The 20,400-nt window shown below is 36.7% G+C and overlaps 1 protein-coding gene across 2 annotated transcripts in view; it reads left to right on the forward strand.

Annotated features, from left to right (window-relative positions):
• DNAJC1 (DnaJ heat shock protein family (Hsp40) member C1) overlaps positions 1-20,400 on the forward strand; it is a 222,870-nt gene that overhangs the window by 86,838 nt on the left and 115,632 nt on the right. For both annotated transcript variants that reach the window (XM_025891920.2, XM_025891921.2), the window contains exon 7: positions 2,800-2,890. In XM_025891920.2, coding sequence (XP_025747705.1) covers positions 2,800-2,890 — 91 coding nt within the window. The remainder of the gene's footprint in view (positions 1-2,799; positions 2,891-20,400) is intronic.

Raw genomic sequence — 20,400 nt, forward strand, 5'->3', positions numbered from 1 at the left:
AGTTTGAAAATACAAGTAAGATGTGAAGAAAAGAAAAAGGATGAGGAACATTTAAATGCTTAGAAATGGAGCAGAGGGAAGAAAGCGTTCTCGGCCTAGAACAAAACAGTGAGTGAAATTAGGGAATGTGTTAAAACTCTTGGAATTAGGTAGAGTAGGCTAAGGTGATGAGGTACATAGTGATCCTCAGATGAGTGTGATTTTTGGATCAAACGGATAATTTTAAGGAGGGATTTTAGTGGACTTCTGTGCTGTAGCAGGAAGAAGCACATTAGCAGAGAAATACTCAGATTTGGTAGGACCAGTAGGAAGAAGCTACTATTACCCAATAAAAGATTTTTGCATGGAGACGGTACCAAAGGTAAAGAAAATCATGTAAGCAAGAAGATACAGGATTCTGCCAGAGGAGTTTTGGTGAAGTATGAAGCAGAAAAACTCACTCTTTGTGGTACAGAATATGGTTTTTGGTAAAAGGATGAAGTTATAATCAAAATAGGTAACATATAGAAGGCCTATGTGTAAGATGTTATTATAAGTGTTTCCCATTTATCAACACTTCGGTCTTTACAATAGCCCTGTGATTATCCCCAATCCTGAATGAGATAATTCACCCAAAACTAAGTGAAGTAATTTGCTCAATGTCATATAGGCTCTAAGATGGCAGAGCTGAGACTTTAATTCAGGTAGTCTGGTTCCCAAATCTGCCCTCTTACTCCCTGTATTTTATCTCACTATACTGTACCATGATGGTTGATTTCAACCTACCTTCTTTCACATCTCATGAATAACTTACCTGTGCCCTTTTTTCTTGCATGGTGCCACCTTTCCTACTCCCTTCAAGGGACCAGTGCCTTTCTGACCTTTTCTTTTCCCTACTATTAAAAACTACTGTCTGCAAAGAAGCTAATAAGCGCATTCATTCATTCATGTCAAGGAATAAATGACTGATATGGCTTAAGGAAAATAATAGTATTCCAGGTTGAGTTTTTTAGGGGGGACAGGGAATGTTAAGGGGCCATATATCCTTAATCCAAAAGTATATATGGGCTAGGAGGATAAGTATGTTGGATGCATGACTTTCTGTACCCTTAAAGTGATACCATTATTTCACACACCCAGGGCTTATGGAATCCTTCTGGTAGAAATGAGGTAGGAACATAGAAGTGAAAATGGGAGAATAGAGCTAAATCCTTCTGGTAGAGCTTATGGAATCCTTCTGGTAGAAATGAGGTAGGAACATAGAAGTGAGAATGGGAGAATAGAGCTAAATCTTGATTATATTGATCCAGTGATTTTAGAAATACCTCTTATTTACCTAATTCAGTGTTGGGTAGAAGAGTTCTGATATAACCCCAAGAGACATAGACTCTAAGAATATCTGTAACTCCTAGACAGTCATAGATGAAAAGAGAAAATTCTATTCTAGAGTTTAAGTGTTCATGCATTTCCATTTGAATCAAGGTAGAGCCAAGAATTTATTTTGTTCCTTTATTTCCTTAAAAAATAAAACCCTCTCAGATGAGTCTATGATGTATCTGCCCTAGGAATCTTAAAATCTGGGAATGTTACCCTAGAGTTATCCTTGATACCTCTCTTTTTCTTATTCCACATCAATCATCAAGCCCTTTCATTTCTTTCTTTACAAGATTTCTCATATATTTTGATCTAGTTCAGTTCAATGAATATTTATTGTGTACCTGTTTTATGCCAGATACTGTACTCTGGTCATACAAGTACCCCTATCTCAAATTTCTCATTTTCTAGGAGAGAATATAGCCTGATACAAGCAATCCTAGAAGTGTGCTTAAATACAAAAGCAGTATACAGTAGAGAATTACTCTGCCAGGGAAGGTCAGAAAAACTTGCAAAGGAGGTGATGCTTGAATAGAGTTTTCAAGGATGAATAGGAGTTCATCAGAATAATGGCAGGGCAGCAAAATATTCTAGTTAGAGGGCAAAGCATAGGCAGACATTAAAAAAAAAAAAAAGCACAATGTGGCCTGGTAGCTATAAGTATCTTGCTATATAATGGATGAAGTTTGAGTTAAGAGGTAGTGGAAAATTACCTATTCTGTTTTTCTCCTTGCTGGGATCTTCATATGTCTAGGGCATCAACTTGTTAATGTCCATATTTGTGATTATTGAAGCCCTAGGCTTTTTTCATTACTCTGCTAGAGTCTTACCTGTGTGCCACTCCTTGAGACTTTAGCCACTATATTTTGACACCTAAGTATTTGTCCTCAATCCCCAACTCTCCATGATAGGAACTAATCTCTAAGTGTGGTGGAAGGAGGAATGACAACTTCACTTGTATCTACATGATCATATAGGTTTCATAACCAGATTTGCATATAATAATTTTGAAAATCTTTTGAAGTTAAGGGACTAATATGAAAATAGTACTTTGTTAGTTGCAGTAATATAATTTACTGTACCAAATAATTTAATTCATTTTAGCAAGTGTGTTTTTCTGCTCTTTGTCCATTCAATAGCACAATATTGAGAAAATAAACAAGGGTGGAAAACAGGAAGAGGAGTCCTCTCTTCCATATCTAAGAGAAAAGACTTTACTTAAATTTATATTCCTGCAATTACTAGCCTTAATAAATAAGCTCTCTAAGAGAGAAAAATCATAGAGAAACATTTAGTTTCTTCTGTTCATCATAAAATGTAAAAACATAAACAGAAAGGAAGACTGCTTGTTAAATGAATATACTGCTTTAAAATGAAATCATGTGGAAAATAGTGTCAAAGCAAACTGATTTTCATGTTAATTTATTTGTAACTTCTTTTTTTAAGGATGCTGGGGAGTTTTATGCTAAATATAAAGAAACAAGATTGAAGAAAAAGGAAGATGCATTGACCAGAGCTGAACTTGAAACACTTCAAAGTGAGTTTTAAACATTGTCTTGCTGTCTTAACAATATCATATAAAACTGATTATTTAAATTTGGATTTTCCCTTAAAGTCAGCAGTAATTAAATGTTCTGTGCTTTCTTTACCATCCTCTAAATAGAGTTACTTCCTTAATGTATTACTATATTAGTAATTACTGAACCACCCACAGTTCAGTATCAGAGGAGAGATAAAATCAACATGGGGTCATAGAGTTCCTCAAATCCAGGAGGCATCCAAAATCCAGAAAGTCCTAAGATACTCCAGTGCTGTAGTTGTCATTGATATTTAGTGCCAGGTCTGTCCAGCTGATCACTCAACTTGCTATAAAATAGTAGTAAATGGGAAGCCTGAAAATATCAAGGATTTTTGTTTTGAAAGTCTTTGTTTCATTAATCAGTGTATTGTTATAACATGAAAACCCTTGACTAAATTGTCAGTATGTTGAAAAGAAGTCTTCTACTGAACACTAAAGGCAGTTGTTGCTGATTTTAGGAAAAGCTGAATATATAATTAAAGAAGGCATTTCCTCAGCCCTCGTCTTCTTGTCTAATTTTGCCCTATGTACATCTTCCCCACATGTATACACTCTTCCCTTTACTTTGCTTTATTTTTATTCAGAGCATTTAACACTACTTAACATTAATTTATTTGTTAATTTCCGTCTGGTTCTCCCAACAGAATGTAAGTTCTATGACAGTAGGGACGTGATCTATTTTGTTCACTGCTATGTCTATCCAAATACCTTAAACAGACCCTGCACATAGTAGGGACCCAGTCCACAGTAAATACTTGTGGACTGAATTTGTGGAGGTGAAATCTCTATTCTTTTAAAAATTCCAGTGTGAATATTTGGGATTTAGACTTCATTTCCCTCCACCTACCTGGATTCCTAAAGAAGTGCCTGGTGTTGGAGCACCTGGGTGGCTCTGTTGGTTAAGCATCTGCCTTCAGCTCAGGTCATGATCTGGGAATCCTGGGATTGAGCCCCATAGTCAGGCTCCCCGCTCAGTGGGGAGTCTGCTTCTCCCTCTCCTTCTGCCCATCTCCCTGCGTCTTCTCTCTCTCTCTCTCTCAAATCTTTTAAAAAAATTATTAAAAAGAAGTGTATGGTGTCATGGTACCAATATGGGCACAAGAGACAACACAATGATAATTAATAACTGGTCACCTCACACCTATAAATGCACACACATGCACAGCACACATAGTGTTACAAAACACTTGAGTGCTTTTGAGGAGGGTGTACAGTAAAAGCTGTTCCTGCAGCCCATATAAATATAGTTGACCCTTGAACAATGCAGGAGTTAGGAGCACTGACCTCCCACACTGTCGAAAATCCATGTATAACTTTTGACTCCCTAAAAACTGAACTACTAATAGCCTACTCTTTACCAGGAGCCTTACCGAGAACTCAGTTGATTAACACATATTTTGTATGTTTTATATATGATATGTTGTATTAAAATAAAGTAAGCTGGAGAAAAGAAAATGTTAAAAAAAATCATAAGGTACAGAAAATACAGCACTGTATGCTATATACTGAAAACAGTCTGCATATAAGTGGGCCCACAGAGTTCAAACCTGCATTATTTAAGAGTCAGCTGTAATTTAGCCAAAGCAAACTGGAAGAGAGTAGCTGTGGTATTAGTATACCATGCATCGAATTCATACACTTCATATATAGAAAAATGGTGATAACTATTTCCCTTCAGAACTCTTTCCCTTCGTTTTCTGCCTTTAACCTGGCACCAGACAATGGTTTGAGAAGAGAGAAGAAAATTAGGTTCTCTTCAGACTCAGAGTACATTGCCACTATCTAAATGTGTGACTTTGAGGATTTTAGTTTCCTGTGTGTCAAAAAAACATTTTGGGCTAGGTAATCCAGTATTTCTATTGCTGCTCTCACAAATGGCCACATATTTAGTGGCTTAAACACAAATTTATTATCTCACAGTTGTGTAAATCAGAAGTCCAGCATGGGTCTCATTGGGCTAAAACCAAGGTTTACCAAGCAGGGCTTTTTCCAGCTTCTAGAGGTCCCCCATATTCCTTGGATTATGTTCCTCTTCCTCCATCTTCAAAGGCAGATGTGTGATGTCTGACTTTTCTTCTGTAGTCACATCTTTCTCTGACCATAACTAGGAAAAGTTCTCTGCTTTTAAGGACCCATGTGATTAGATTAGGCGAATTTGGATAATTCAGGAGAATCTCCCATCTCAGGGTACTCAACCTTAATCACATATGCAAAGTCCCTTTTGCCATATAAGGTAAACTATTGCCAGATTCCGGAAATAGAATGCGAACATCTTTAAGGGTCCATTTTTCTTCCTATTAGAATTCCTTGGGTATCTGGGCAACTTTAGAGCAGGGGCTGCTTCTGTTTTATCTTTATGTTGGCAGCATTGACTATGGGACCTGGCACATAATAAATGGATATATTGGATGACTATATGAATTAATGTAATGCCATAAATATTAATGAGCACCTATCCTGTATACAACACTGTTTCAAGAAGCACATAATTTAATTCAAAAAGTTTCAACAGTTAGAAATACTAAATAATGGTGATGGGTATTGAGGAGGGCACGTTTTGCATGGTGCACTGGGTGTTATGAACAAACAATGAATCATGGAACACTGCATCAAAAACTAATGATCTAATATATGGTGATTAACATAACAATAAAAAATTAAAAAAAAAAAAGAAATACTAAATAATATTCAGGGGTGCCTGGATGGCTCAGTCAGTTAAGCAGCCAACTCTTGGTTTCAGGTTGGGTCCTGGGGTCGAGCCCCGAGTTGGGTTCCGCACTCAGCAGCAAGTCGACTTCCCCTCTCCCTCTCCCTCTGCCCCTCTCCCTACTCATTCTCTCTCTCTCTCAAATAAATAAATAATAATAATCAAGTCAACTATATCATTGATTAAAGCAGATTTCTATTAAGAGGCAAGAGTTTAGGATGATAGAGGATTACATATTAAGCTATGTGTTGGGGAGGAATGGTGGGAAAATGATTATTATTGTTATATTAAACCTAGGATTGAAACAGAAGCTTATCTTATAGAAATTGTTGAGATAGTTTTAATTATATTGAGTAAATCAATAAATAAATGAAACTCTTAAGTGTACTACTTATGTAATTATTTTTAAGTATAATTGTTATGTAAAATTTTTCTGAGCTTTTTAAGACAAGTCAGAAGGAGGGGGGAAAACACATTTACAAGAAAAGAGAAAAATATCAAACTTTACCCAGAATTTACTGGTAGAATCAAGGTGAAAATACATTTTATTGCTTACATAGACACAGCTTATCATTTTTATGTAGCTTTTGTAACAAACCACCTAATTGTTATAATTTTGGCATGTACACTACAACTTAGAATATAGGGGTTAGACATAAAATATTTATCACAATGTAAGATAATTGATCACTACATAAAAATTCCTTTTAAAGTTTATGACCATGGTGCGCCTAGGTGGCTCATTCGTGGAGCATCTGCCTTCAGCTCAGGTCATGATCCCAGGATCCTAGGATCGAGCCCCACATCAGGCTCCCTGCTCCGCAGGAAGCCTGCTTCTCCCTCTCCCACTCCCCCTGCTTGTGTTCCCTGTCTCGCTGTGTCCCTGTCAAATAAATAAAATCTTTAAAATAAATAAATAAATAAAGTTTGTGACCATTTTCACAAAATCACTCAATTTTTGTTCTAAGAGTTTGATAGAAATTTTCAAACAGATTAATAATTCTTTGTTTTTTATTGTCTAATAAAAAAGATGATGTAAAGAAACACATTTTCAAATACATAAATATCTGAAAACTCTGTTTGCCAGTAAAAATATATAGTAATCTTTTAAAAAGTTTGAAAATTCGTCACTAATTTATCAAGTTATTGAAACTCAAAATGGAAAAAGTAAATGTCAGAAAGCATATTAAAAACAATACTCGGGGCACGCCCCACTTCTGGAGCTGTTGGTTCCAGTGCGAGCACCTCCTGGGGAGAAAACCCGGAACACTTGGCTCTCAGGACAGGAGCTGATGTTCCAGCAGCATCATGGGCTGATTTCACTGGGGCCCTGGGAAGACTTTGTGTAAATGAGCGCTGCAGGGAGGATTGTTGTGTTATGGGGGGGAAGGAAAGGAGGAGTAGGGGACCCTATTTCAACTGATCCCCGGAATTGAGCTGGAATCTACCAGACCACTCTGAGCACCCACGAAACCAGCCTGAGATGTAAGAAGATCTGAATCTCTACAAACAGAATATTGCAGGCAGTTGGTTTCGAGGTACGAAGCAGGGAGCCATGATTCCGCGGGCAGATATTGGAGGATAAATGGCAGCGGGAGGGAGCCTGGCCGTGGGGATCCTACACCGCCAGTGAGCAACAGCCTCGCGCTCTGGGGACAGGGCACAGACTCACAGACCGGTAGCGGCGGGGAAAGGAGTTTAGGGCAGCCCCCGGGGCCGAAAACCGGAGCAGCGGGGTCCCGTGTGCGAACTGGGGGCGGCTGGCAGTTTTAGAAGCACAAAGGGCAGAGACATGCCCCAACCTGGAGGCAGGACTGGGGGTGCTGCGGAGGGGCACACAACCCAGGGTGCTGCAGTTTATAGCAGCACAGACAGAAACGGAGACGGTGTGGCCTGGAGAGCTCAGTGAAGAACAGACTGTGATCTCTCAGCTCTGAGGCAGAGGGTTGGAAACCGTCTCTTCTGCTCTGACTCATGGAAGAGATGCGGAAAGCCGCCAGGGAAAGCCCCAAAAACTGATTCCCGCTGAGCCCATCCCGTGCCACAGGGGGCAGGGCAACTCTGCCGAAACAGGGTTGCCTAAGCAACAGCGCGGCAGGCCCCACCCCCTGAAGACAGGCTGAGAAAACAAGAGGCCAGCAACCCAAAGGTCCCAAGAAAACAGGTGCATCTTGCTTGGGTTCTGGTCAATAATTTGGACTCTATACATTCCCTCAAATACCCATCAATGGAATGACTAGGAGGAGGAGCCCCCAAAATAGAAAAGACTCAGAGATTATGACTTATGCTGCAGATTTACAAATGAATGCAGATATAACCAAGGTATCAGAGATGGAATTCAGGCTAGCAATTGTGAAGACAATGGCTAGAATGGAGAAATCAATTAATGGCAACATAGAGTCTCTAAGGGCAGAAATGAAAGCTGAATTGGCAGAACTTAAAAATGCTATCAATGAGATCCAATCCAATCTAGATAATCTAACAGCTAGGGTAAGTTAGGTAGAAGAACGAATAAGTGACCTGGAAGACAACATAATAGATAAAAAGGGAAAGGAGGAGGCCAGGGAAAAACAACTCAGAATCCATGAAAATAGAATCAGAGAAGTAAGTGACACCATGAAGCGTTCCAATGTCAGAATAATTGGAATCCCGGAGGGAGTGGAGAGAGAGAGAGGACTAGAAGATGTATTTGAGCAAATCGTAGCTGAGAACTTCCCTAATCTGGGGAATGAAACAAACATTCGCGTCCTAGAGGCAGAGAGGACCCCTCCCAAGATCAAGGAAAACAGGCCAACACCCAGCATGTAATAGTAAAACTTACAAATCTTAGAACCAAGGAAACCATCTTAAGGGCAGTTAGGGGGAAGAGATTCCTTACCTACAGAGGGAGGAACATCAGAATAATGTCAGACCTATCCACAGAGACCTTGCAAGCCAGAAAGGCCTGGCAAGACATATGCAGGGTACTAAATGAGAAGAACATGCAGCCAAGAATGCTTTATCCAGCAAGGCTGTCATTCAGAATGGATGGAAAGATGCAGAGCTTCCAAGACCGGCAGAAACTGAAAGAATATGTTACCACTAAGCCGGCCCTGCAAGAAATATTAAAGGGGGGGGGTTCTATAAAAGGAGAAAGACCCCAAGAGTGATATAGAACTGAAATTTACAGGGACAATCTATAAAAACAACGTCTTCACAGGCCACATGATGACAATTCATATCTTTCAATAATCACTCTCAATGTGAATGGCCTAAATGCTCCCATGAAACGGCACAGGGTTGCAGATTGGATAAAAAGACAGGACCCATCCATATGCTGCCTACAAAAGACTCATTTTGAACCTAAAGATACATCCAGACTGAAAGTGAAGGGATGGAGATCCATCTTCCATGCCAGCGGACCTCAAAAGAAAGCTCGGGTAGCAATTCTTATATCACACAAATTAGATTTTAAACTAAAGTCTGTAATTAGAGACACAGAAGGACACTCTATCATTCTTAAAGGGTCTATCCAACAAGAAAATCTAGCAATTGTAAATATCTATGCCCCCAACATGGGAGCAGCCATCTACATAAGTCAACTGTTAACCAAAATAAAGAGTCATATTGATAACAATACGTTAATTGTAGGAAACCTCAATACTCCACTCTCAGCAATGGACAGATCATCTAAGCAGAAAATCAACAAGGAAACAAGAGCTTTGAATGATACACTGAACCAGATGGACCTCATAGATATTTACAGAGCATTCCACCCTAAAACAACAGAATACTCATTCTTCTTGAGCACACATGGAACTTTCTCCAGAATAGACCACATACTGGGTCACAAACCAGGTCTCAACCAATACCAAAAGATTGAGATTATTCCTTGCATATTCTCAGACCACAATGCTTTAAAACTGCAACTCAATCACAAGAAAAAATTTGGCAGAAATTCAAACACTTGGAAGCTAAAGACCACTCTGCTCAAGAATGTTTGGGTCAACCAGGAAATCAAAGAAGAACTTAAACAATTCATGGAAATCAATGAGAACGAAAACACATCGGTCCAAAACCTATGGGATACTGCAAAGGCAGTCCTAAGGGGAAAATACATAGCCATCCAAGCCTCACTCAAAAAAATAGAAAAATCCTGAATTCACCAACTCTACACCTTAAAGAACCAGAGAAAAAGCAACAAATGATGCCTAAGCCACACATTAGAAGAGAAATAATTAAAATTAAAGCAGAGATCAATGAATTAGAAACCAGAAACACAGTAGATCAGATCAACGAAACTAGAAGTTGGTTCTTTGAAAGAATTAATAAGATCGATAAACCACTGGCCAGACTTATCCAAAAGAAAAAAGGACCCAAATTAATAAAATTATGAATGAAAGGGGAGAGATAACGACTAACACCAAGGAAATAGAAACAATTATTAGAAATTATTATCAACAACTATATGCCAGTAAACTGAGCAATCTGGATGAAATGGAGGCCTTCCTGGAAACTTATAAGCTGCCAAGACTGAAACAGGAAGAAATTGACAACCTGAATAGACCAATAACCAGGAACAAGATTGAAGCAGTGATCAAAAACCTCCCAAAAAAACAAGAATCCAGGGTCTGATGGATTCCCTGGGAAATTCTACCAAACATTCAAAGAAGAAATAATACCTATTCTACAAACTCATGCTATAAGGCCAGCATTACCTTAATTCCCAAACCAGGCAAAGACCCCATCAAAAAGGAGAATTTCAGACCAATATCCCTGATGAATATGGATTCCAAAATCCTCAACAAAATCCTAGCTAATAGGATCCAACAATACATTAAAAGGATCATCCACCACAACCAAGTGGGATTTATCCACAGGATGCAAGGGTGGTTCAGTATTCTCAAATCAATCAGTGTGATAGAACACATTAATAAGAGGAGGGAGAAGAACCATATGGTCCTCTCAATTGATGCAGAAAAAGCATTTGACAAAATACAGCATCCTTTCCTGATTAAAACTCTTCAGAGTACAGGGATAGAGGGAACATTCCTCAAGTTCATAAAATCCATCTATGAAAAACCCAGAGCGAATATCATCCTCAATGGGGAAAAGCTGAGAGCCTTTCACTTAAGACCAGGAACACGTCAAGGATGCCCACTCACCACTATTGTTCAACATAGTACTAGAAGTCCTGGCAATAGCAATCAGACAACAAAAAGAAATAGAAGGTATTCAAATTGGCAAAGAGGAAGTCAAACTCTCTCTTTTCACAGACGACATGATACTTTACGTGGAAAACCCAAAAGACTCCACCCCCAAATCACTAGAACTCATACAGCAATTCAGGAATGTGGCAGGATACAAAATCAATGCACAGAAATCAGTTGCTTTCTTATACACTAACAACGCAACTGTAGAAAGAGAAATTAGAGAAACGATTCCATTTACAATAGCACCAAAAACCATAAGATACCTTGGAATAAACCTAACCAAAGAGGGGAAGGATCTATACTCTAGGAACTACAAAACACTCATGAAAGAAATTGAAGAAGACACAAAAAGATGGACAAATATTCCATACTCATGGATCAGAAGAATAAACATTATTAAAATGTCTGTGCTACCCAGAGCAATCTATACCTTCAGTGCCATCCCAATCAAAATTCCAATGACATTTTTAAAGTGCTGGAACAAACAATCCTAAAATTTGTGTGGAATCAGAAAAGATCCCGAATCGCCAAGGAAATGTTGAAAAAGAAAAACAAAGCTAGGGGCATCACGTTGCCCGATTTCAAGCTATATTACAAAGCTGTGATCACCAAGACAGCATGGTACTGGCACAAAAACAGACATATAGACCAATGGAACAGAATAGAGAACCCAGATATGGACCCTCAACTCTGTGGTCAAATAATCTTTGACAAAGCAGGAAAAAACATGCAATGGAAAAAAGACAGTCTCTTCAATAAATGGTGCTGGGAAAATTGGACAGCCACATGCAGAAGAATGAAACTCAACCATTCTCTAACACTATTCACAAAGATAAACTCAAAGTGGATGAAAGACCTCAATGTGAGACAGGAATCCATCAAAGTCCTAGAGGAGAACATAGGCAGTCACCTCTTTGACATCGCCCACAGCAACTTCTTTCAAGACACATCTTCAAAAGCAGGTGAAACAAAAGCAAAAATGAACTTTTGGGACTTCATCAAGATAAAAAGCTTCTGCACAGCAAAGGAAACAGTCAACAAAACAAAGAGGCAACCCACAGAATGGGAGAAGATATTTGCAAGTGACACTACAGATAAAGGGCTGGTATCCAAGATCTATAAAGAACTTCTCAAACTCAACACCCAAAAAACAAATAATCAAGTCAAAAAGTGGGCAGAAGATATGAAAAGACACTTCTCTGAAGAAGACATACAAATGGCTAACAGACACATGAAAAAATGTTCATCATCATTAGCCATCAGGGAAATTCAGATCAAAACCACATTGAGATACCACCTCAATGGCAAAAATGGACAGGGAAAAAAACAAATGTTGGAGAGGTCGTGGAGAAAGGGGAACCCTCTTACACTGTTGGTGGGAATGCAAGTTGGTACAGCCACTTTGGAAAACAGTGTGGAGGTGCCTCAAAAATTTAAAAATAGAGCTACCCTATGACCCAGCAATTGCACTACTGGGTATTTACCCCAAAGACACAAATGTAGTGAAAAGAAGGGCCATATGCACCCCAATGTTCATAGCAGCAATGTCCGCAATAGCCAAACTGTGGGAAGAGCCAAGATGCCCTTCAACAGATGAATGGATAAAGAAGATGCGGTCCATATATACAATGGAATATTACTCCGCCATCAGAAAGGATGAATACCCAACTTTTACATCAACATGGATGGGACTGGAGGAGATTATGCTAAGTGAAATAAGTCAAGCAGAGAAAGTCAATTATCATATGGTTTCACTTATTTGTGGAACATAAGGAATAGCAGGGAGGACATTAGGAGAAGGAAGGGGAAAATGAGGGGGCAGGAATTGGAGGAAGAAATGATCCATGAGAGACTATGGACTCCGAGAAACAGACTGAGGGTTTTAGAGGGGAGGGGGGTGGGGGATTGGTTAGCCCGGTGATGGGTATTAAGGAGGGCACGTACTGCATGGAGCACTGGGTGTCATATGAAAACAATGAATCGTGGATCACTACATCAAAAAATAATGATGTATTGTATGGTGACTAACATAACATAATAAAATTTAAAAAAGTAATAAAATCTTTAAAATAAAATCAAATCCTTTAAAAAAAAATACCCATACCAGCCGTGAGTAATAAAATTCCTAATGCTCATGTTTTTGATATCAGTGGTATATTAGGGAAAGATGATGGTATCAACATTAAGAATGTTAAAGAACAGTCACATTATTAATGATGTCAGAAACTGTCATGTATTTTTTAATGTAGTCTCTAATGGTTTACATGCAAAGAATCTTTTAATTAATTTTGTTAACTTCATTACAGTGTTCTGTATTATATACTTTAGAATTAATATATAAAGACCCCAAATCCCCCAGTGTGCATTTCATTTGCCCCTATCCCTCTTAATTTTAAAGACCATCATTGGAATACTGAGTTCATAATAACATTTCCATCTGCTTAATTGAGTAAATGCATCTCATGCAGATTAGCAGTAGTTATTTTATGCTGCCTGTTTTTCATGACCTAATTGTTAATCTGCCTTCAAGTCTATCTGCTCCACTGCTGAGATTGTGCAGTATCCTCGGAGGGCCGTACCAGAATATACATTGAGTAAGGTGTGGTAGTCTTACTAAAATGGTATATTAGAGGAGAAATACAAAACGGGGAATTTCTTAAAAATTAATATCATTTTTCTGGGAGTCTGTGCAAAAAATGTGATATCTATTTGGAAAATTTGAGGCACTTATTTCTTTATTACAAATTTAATCAATTTTATGTTTTAGGCTTAAATAAGTTGAATATTTATAAATATGACTTCATTGTTATATGTATTTTATATTATACATTCTTTAATTATTTGAGTTTCATTTTAAGTCAGTAGATGTGAATTCTAAGTGCTATAATGAAACAGCCCATATCATGAATGGGAAAAATGAGTTATTTTATAAAGAAATTGGTTGTAGGGGCGCCTGCATGGCTCAGTCAGTTGCGTGTCTGCCTTCGGCTCAGGTAATGATCTTGGGGTCCTGAGATTGAGCCCCACATCCAGCTCCTTGCTCAGCGGGGAGTCTCCTTTTCCCTCTCTCTCTGCCCTCCCCACTTGTGCAGGCTCTCTCTCTCTTTTGCTCTCTCTCTGTCTCAAATAAATAAAATCTTTTTTAAAAAAAGAAATTGGTTGTAAAGGTGAAATTTTGAATAGACAAAATTGGGGGAAGAATTAAAATTTAGTATTTCCCTTATCTTTTTCTCTGTACCTTATATGATTTAAAACAAAAACAAAATCAAGTAATCAAAACTTTACTGTGAAGTATTTCTTTTTTATTTGCAAAAATAATAGTTTCAGACATTAATTATATTTTTCTCCTTGTTTCTTGGTCCCTGTTGCATACCCCAGTGATGGACCTAAGTAGAGATGCCAAGGGAACAGTGAGAAGGTGGAGAATAGAATATGCCTTTTGGGGGTGGTAGGATGGGAAAACATTCACTCTCCCCAGAGTAAAGCAAGACTGGTGTTTAGAAAACTCGGGTTCATGAAGAAAGGAAATGCTAGTGATGATTTTAAGTTGATTCAGGGGTTGGTGGTGAAAAGGACAAGGGAGATAGGGCAGAGGTAGCCCCAATTTAGGTTAGATCATTTATCCTGTGGCAATATATTGTGCTCATGGATGGGAGAATACTGTCTGAGATAACTTACGAAAAAGCATAACACCAGTCACTAGCTCCAGTACATTTGGAAACATGACCAAGCAGAAACTCTGCCTTAACTTATGAATCATATTATACGGTGAAACCTAATAGCCCTAGTCCCACGAGTTTATGTGTAGGCAGGGAATACCTAAAGAATAGTCTTATTTCCTAGGTACTTTCCTCAATAACAATGAATTTTTAAAATCATATAGCTCAAATATAAATTTACAATTCCTTCAGCATTTCAAACCATAATGCTAGGTATCCTTAAGTATAATGCAATCTTAATTTCCCACTGAAGTGATTTGAAAACTTTTTATCCAATTGAATATGTAAACATTTATGGCTTTAGATTGGTTAAATTTGAACTAAGATTTTATTTAATTAATTTACTTAATTTGGAACTAAAAATATACTTATTTAATATTATACTTTTAATAAAATAATATGTCCATTTATAAGCTTCATGCAGGCAGGTGTTTTTGTTTGTCTTGTTTATGGCTGTAACCCCAGAGCCTAGAACAATGCCAGGCATGTGATAGGTACTCAGGAAATATATTTAACAGAGTATATCACTTTTATTTCCATATGTAATGAAATATGGTCCCATATGTGGTGCTGACACTGGAAATTTTATCCCAAGTCATAAGTACCTATTCATCTCATATGAAGATTTTTTTCCCTTTCTTCATGATTGCTACAATAAAATCACTATATTGTTTCTTTTTTTTCTAATATTTTTTATTGTGGTAAAACACGTATAACAAAATCTGCCATCTTAACCATTTCTAAGTATATAGTTCAGTAGTATTAAATATATTCATAATGTTGTACAGCCATCACCCCATTCGTCTCCCATAGCTCTTTTCATCTTGTAAAGCTGAAACTTCATACTCATTAAACAGTAACTCCCCATTCTCACTTCCCTCCAACCCCTGGCAACCACCATTCTACTTTCTGTCTCTATGATTTTGACTACTCTAAGTATCTCATATAAGGCTGATCATACAATATTTGTCTTTTGTGACTGGCTTATTTCACTCAGCATAATGTCCTCAAGGTTTATCTGTGTTATGGCCAGTATTTCCTTCTCTTTTAAGACTGAGTATTATACCATTGTATGTGTATACCAGATTTTGCTTATCCATTTGAATATCTGTCAATGGATACTTGGGTTGCTTTTACTTTTTAGCTGTTATGAATAATTCTGCTATGAACATGGATATACAAATAACTGTTTGAGTCCCTGGTTTCTGTTCTGTAATTCTATTTTTAATTTTTTTTAAGTAGGCTCCACACCCAGTGTGGAGCCCAACATGGGGCTCAAACTCACAACCCTGAGATAGACATGAGCTGCGATCAAGAGTCAGATGCTTAACCGACTGAGCCACCCAGGCACCCCAATTCCATTTTTAATTTTTTGAAGAACTAATATACTGTTTTCCATAACAGCTGTACCATTTTACATTCCCACCAGCAGTGCACAATGGTTCCAATTTCCTCACATCTTTGCCAACACTGATTTTCTGCGTTTTTTGTTTTTGGTTTTTTTGTTGTTTTTTTTTTGTAGCCATCCTGATGGGTGTTTCTTTGGAGAAATGTCTATTCAAGTCCTGTATTCAGTTTTGAATTGGATTGTTTTTTGTTAAGTTTTAGGAGTTCTCTATATATTCTGGATATTATCCCTTATCAGATACATGATTTGCAAATATTTTCTCCCATTTTGTGGGTTGCCTTTTTACTCAGTTGACATTGTCTTTTGATGCACAGAATATTTTAATTTTCATGAAGTCTAATTTGTCTGTTTTCTCTTTTGTTGTCTATGCCTTTGTTGTCATATCATAGAAATCATTGCCAAATACAGTGTCATACAGCTTTTGCCCTATATTTTCTTCAAAGAGTTTTATAGTTTAAGGTCTTACATTTAGGTCTTTGATCCATTTGGACTTAATTTGATAGTGGGTAAGGGTCCAACTTCATTATTTTCATGTGGATATCTAGTTTTCCCAGAATTGTTTGTTGAATTATTACTTTTTTATTTAACTTTTTACTTAGAAATAAAGTTCTAAAAATAGTATAGAGAGGGTCCTATGTGCCTTCCTGAAAACCAGGAACTTGACATTGATACAAAGTGTGTATATAATTCTCTACCATTTTATCACAAGCATGTATTTATGTTAGCACCATCCCAATCAACAACTACCCCTTTATGATTGCACCCATATCCTCCCGTTCCCCCATTATCCCTAATATCTGGCAACTACTAGTCTATTTTTCATCTCTTTAACTTTGTCATTTTGACTATATGATTTAGAGAATATGATTTTGAGAATCATACAGTATTCGACCTTTGAGATTGGCATTTTTCACTCGGTTGTTCCATGTATCAATAGTTTATTCCTATTTATTCTGTGTATGGTTGTACCATAATTTGTTTAACCATTCACCAATTGTAGAACATTTTGGTTGTTTACAGTTTTTGACTGTTACAAATAAGGCTGCTGTGAATAGTCGGGTGTAAGTTTTTTGTGAACTTAGTTTTTATTTATCTGGGATAAATGCCCAGAAGTACAATTGCTGGGTCATAGGATAGGTTTATGTTTAGAGTTTTAAGTAACTGCCAGATAATTTTCCAGACTGCCTATATAACTTTTTACATTCCTACTAGCAATGTATGAGAGTTCTAGTCTCTCTGTATCTTTTACCAGCAGTAGGGATTCTGTTTTTTATTTTAGCTGTTCTAATACATTTGTAGAGATATCTCATCATGATCTTAATTTGCATTTCCTTAATGGCCAGTGATGTTGAAACATTCATGTGCTTATTTGCCATCTGCATGTCCTCTACAGTAAACTCTTTCTTTTTGCCTTTAGCCTATTTTCAAATTGGATTTTTTTTTAACTGTTGAGTTTGAGAGTCCTTTATATAATCTAGATATGATTTCTTTTTCACATATGTGGTTTACAGATATTTTCTTCCAATCTGTAGCTTTTCAACTTAATAGTCATTCACAGAGCAAAAGCTTTTAATTTATTGTTTCTGTTTTTTCGATTATGCTTTTTATGTTATTTAAAAAAACTCTTCCCCAAGCCCTATTCTAAATATTTTCTCCCTTATTTTCTTCTAAAAATTTTATAATTTTATGTTTTACATTTAAATCTATGATCCATTTTGAGTTAATTTTCTATAAGGTGTGAGGTTTAAGTTAAAGTTTTTTTTTTTGCCTAAGAATATATAGCCAGTTTTTCTAGCAAACTATTCTTCAAAAAGTGAATTGCTTTTGCACCTTTTGTCAAAAATCAGTTGGCCTTACATGCAAAGGGTTCTTTTTAAGTTCTTTATTCAGTTCCATTCATCTACATTTCTCTTCCTCTGTCAATATGACAGTCTTGATTATTGTGGCTCTACAGTAAGTCTTAAAATCAGGTAGAGTGATTCTTCCCACTTTCCTGTCCATTTTCAAAATGTTAATTTAGCTATTCTAGTTCCTTTATATAAATTTTAAAATAATCTTGTATATATCTACCAAAAATCTTGTTGAAATTTTGATAGGAATTATGTTAAAGTTGTATATCAATTTGGAGAGCATTAATATTTACTATCTGGAGTCCTTTAATCTATGAACACAGTCTGTCTCTTCATCTGTATCTTCTTTGATCTCTTTCTAAAGTGTTTTATGGTTTTTAGCATACAAATCCTGTACATGTCTTGGTAGATTTATATCTAAGTGTTTCTCTTTTTATTTTAAGTGATTATATTTTGAGTGATTGGGTTTTTAATTTCAGTTTCCACATGGTCATTGCAAATAAAGAAATGCAGTTGATTTTTATATGTAGGTATGTATCTTGCAACCTTGGTAGATTTGCTTGTTAATTACAAGAGTTTTTAATGCAGATTTCTTGAATTGTCTATGTGGACAATCAGGTCATATGGCAATAGGGATAGTTTTATTTCTTCCTTTTCAATCTATATGCATTTTATTACCTTTTCATTGCTTATTTTGCTAGCTGTAACTTCCAGAACTATATTAACAAGAGTGGTGAGAAAGGACATCTTTCCTTTGTTTCCAACCTTGGGTGGAAAGCCTTTAGTATTTTACCATTAAGTTTGTAAACTACAGGAGTTTTTTGTTAGATGCTCTATATGAAGTTGAGGAAATCTCACTCTATTCCTAGTTTTCTGAGTTTTTTATCATGACTGGTGTTGAATTTTGTTAATTTCTTTGTATCAATTAATATGATCATGTGATATTTCTTTGCTTGTTAATTTGGTGGATTATATTGATTAAATTTTGAATATTGCACTAGACTTGCGTCCCTGCAGTAAGTACCATGTAGCCACAGTGTATTAATTCTTTTTATATATTGCTAAATTCTATTTGCTAATATTTTGCTAAAGATTTTTACACCTACATGAGAGATACTGGTTTATAGTTTTCTCTTTTTGTACTGTCTTTGTATGATTTTGGTATCAGAGTAGTACTAACATCATACAAGGGATTGGGAAGCATTCTCTCTCCTATTTTCTGAAAGAAACTGTGTTGAATTGGTGTTAATTCTGTAAACATTTGGTAGAATTCTCTGGTGGGACCATTTAAGATTGGATATTTCTATTTTAGAGTTTCTAAATTACAAATTAAATTTCCTTTGTAATTATAGGACTTATTCAAATATCTCTTTTATATATCTATTTTATGGGTGAGTTGGGATAGTTCGTATTTTTCAAGCAGTTGGTCAGTTCCATCCAAATTGTCAAATTTATGTGTGTATAGTTGTTTCTAATACTAATTTATCCTTTTGATGTCTGCATGTTCTTAGTGATTTCTCCTGTTTCAGTGGTAACTTCTCTTTTCTTTTTCTTTGTCAGTTTTGCCAGATGTTTGTCAATTTTATTGATCTTTTCAAAGAACTAGTTCTTTGTTTCACTGATTTTTTTAATCTATTGCTTTTGTTTTCTATTTCATTTATTTCATTTATTTCTGCTCTTATTTTTATTATTCCTTCTGCTTTCTTGAGCTTGTTTTGATTTTGTTTGCTTTTGATGTGGAAGGCTAGATTATGGTCTTGAGGCTTTTCATCTTTTCTAATGTAAGCTTTTAGTGCTTTAAATTCCTCTCTCAGCACTGTTTTGGCTGCATCCCACATATTTTGATACATTACATTTTCATTTGATTCAGTTCAGTATTTTTTTCCTTGAGACTTCCTCTTTTTTTTTTTTTTAAGATTTTATTTATTTATTTGACAAAGAGAGACACAACGAGAGGGGGAACACAAGCAGGGGGAGAGGGAGAGGGAGAAGCAGGCTTCCTGCAGAGCAGGGAGCCCAATGCAGGGCTCGATCCCAGGACCCTGGGATCATGACCTGAGCTGAAGGCAGACGCTTAACGACTAAGCCACCCAGGCACCCCGAGACTTCCTCTTTGATACCTGGATTATTTAAGTGTGCTGTTTAGTTTCCAAGTATTTGGGGATTTTTGTGTTATCTTTCTGTTACTGATATTTGGTTTGATTCCATTTTTGTCAGAAAACCTATTCTGTATGATCTCAATTCATTTAAATTTGTTGAGGTGTGTTTTATGGCCCAAGATATGGTCTAGCTTAGTGTATATCTCATGGGCATTTGAAGAGAATATGTATTCTGCTGTTGTTTAATGGAGTGTTGTTATAGTCCCCAAAGTCCCCAAGGCTCTATTCTTTTTTTTTTTCTATTTTTCAGATTAGGCAATTTCTATCATTCTGTCTTCAAGTTAACTGATTACTTTCTCTGTTCCAGTTTTCTGTTGAGTTCTCAATTGTTAAATTTTTAATTTTCGTTAGCACATTTTCAGTTCTGATATTTCCATTTGGTTTTTCTGTATGTCTTTTGTGTCTTTGCTATTGACTTTTTATTTCTTCATTT

This window comes from Callorhinus ursinus, unplaced genomic scaffold, assembly GCF_003265705.2.
Source record: "Callorhinus ursinus isolate GAN/ISIS: 27379988/994484 unplaced genomic scaffold, GSC_fseal_2.0 scaffold63, whole genome shotgun sequence".
Classification (NCBI taxonomy): Eukaryota; Metazoa; Chordata; class Mammalia; order Carnivora; family Otariidae; genus Callorhinus; species Callorhinus ursinus.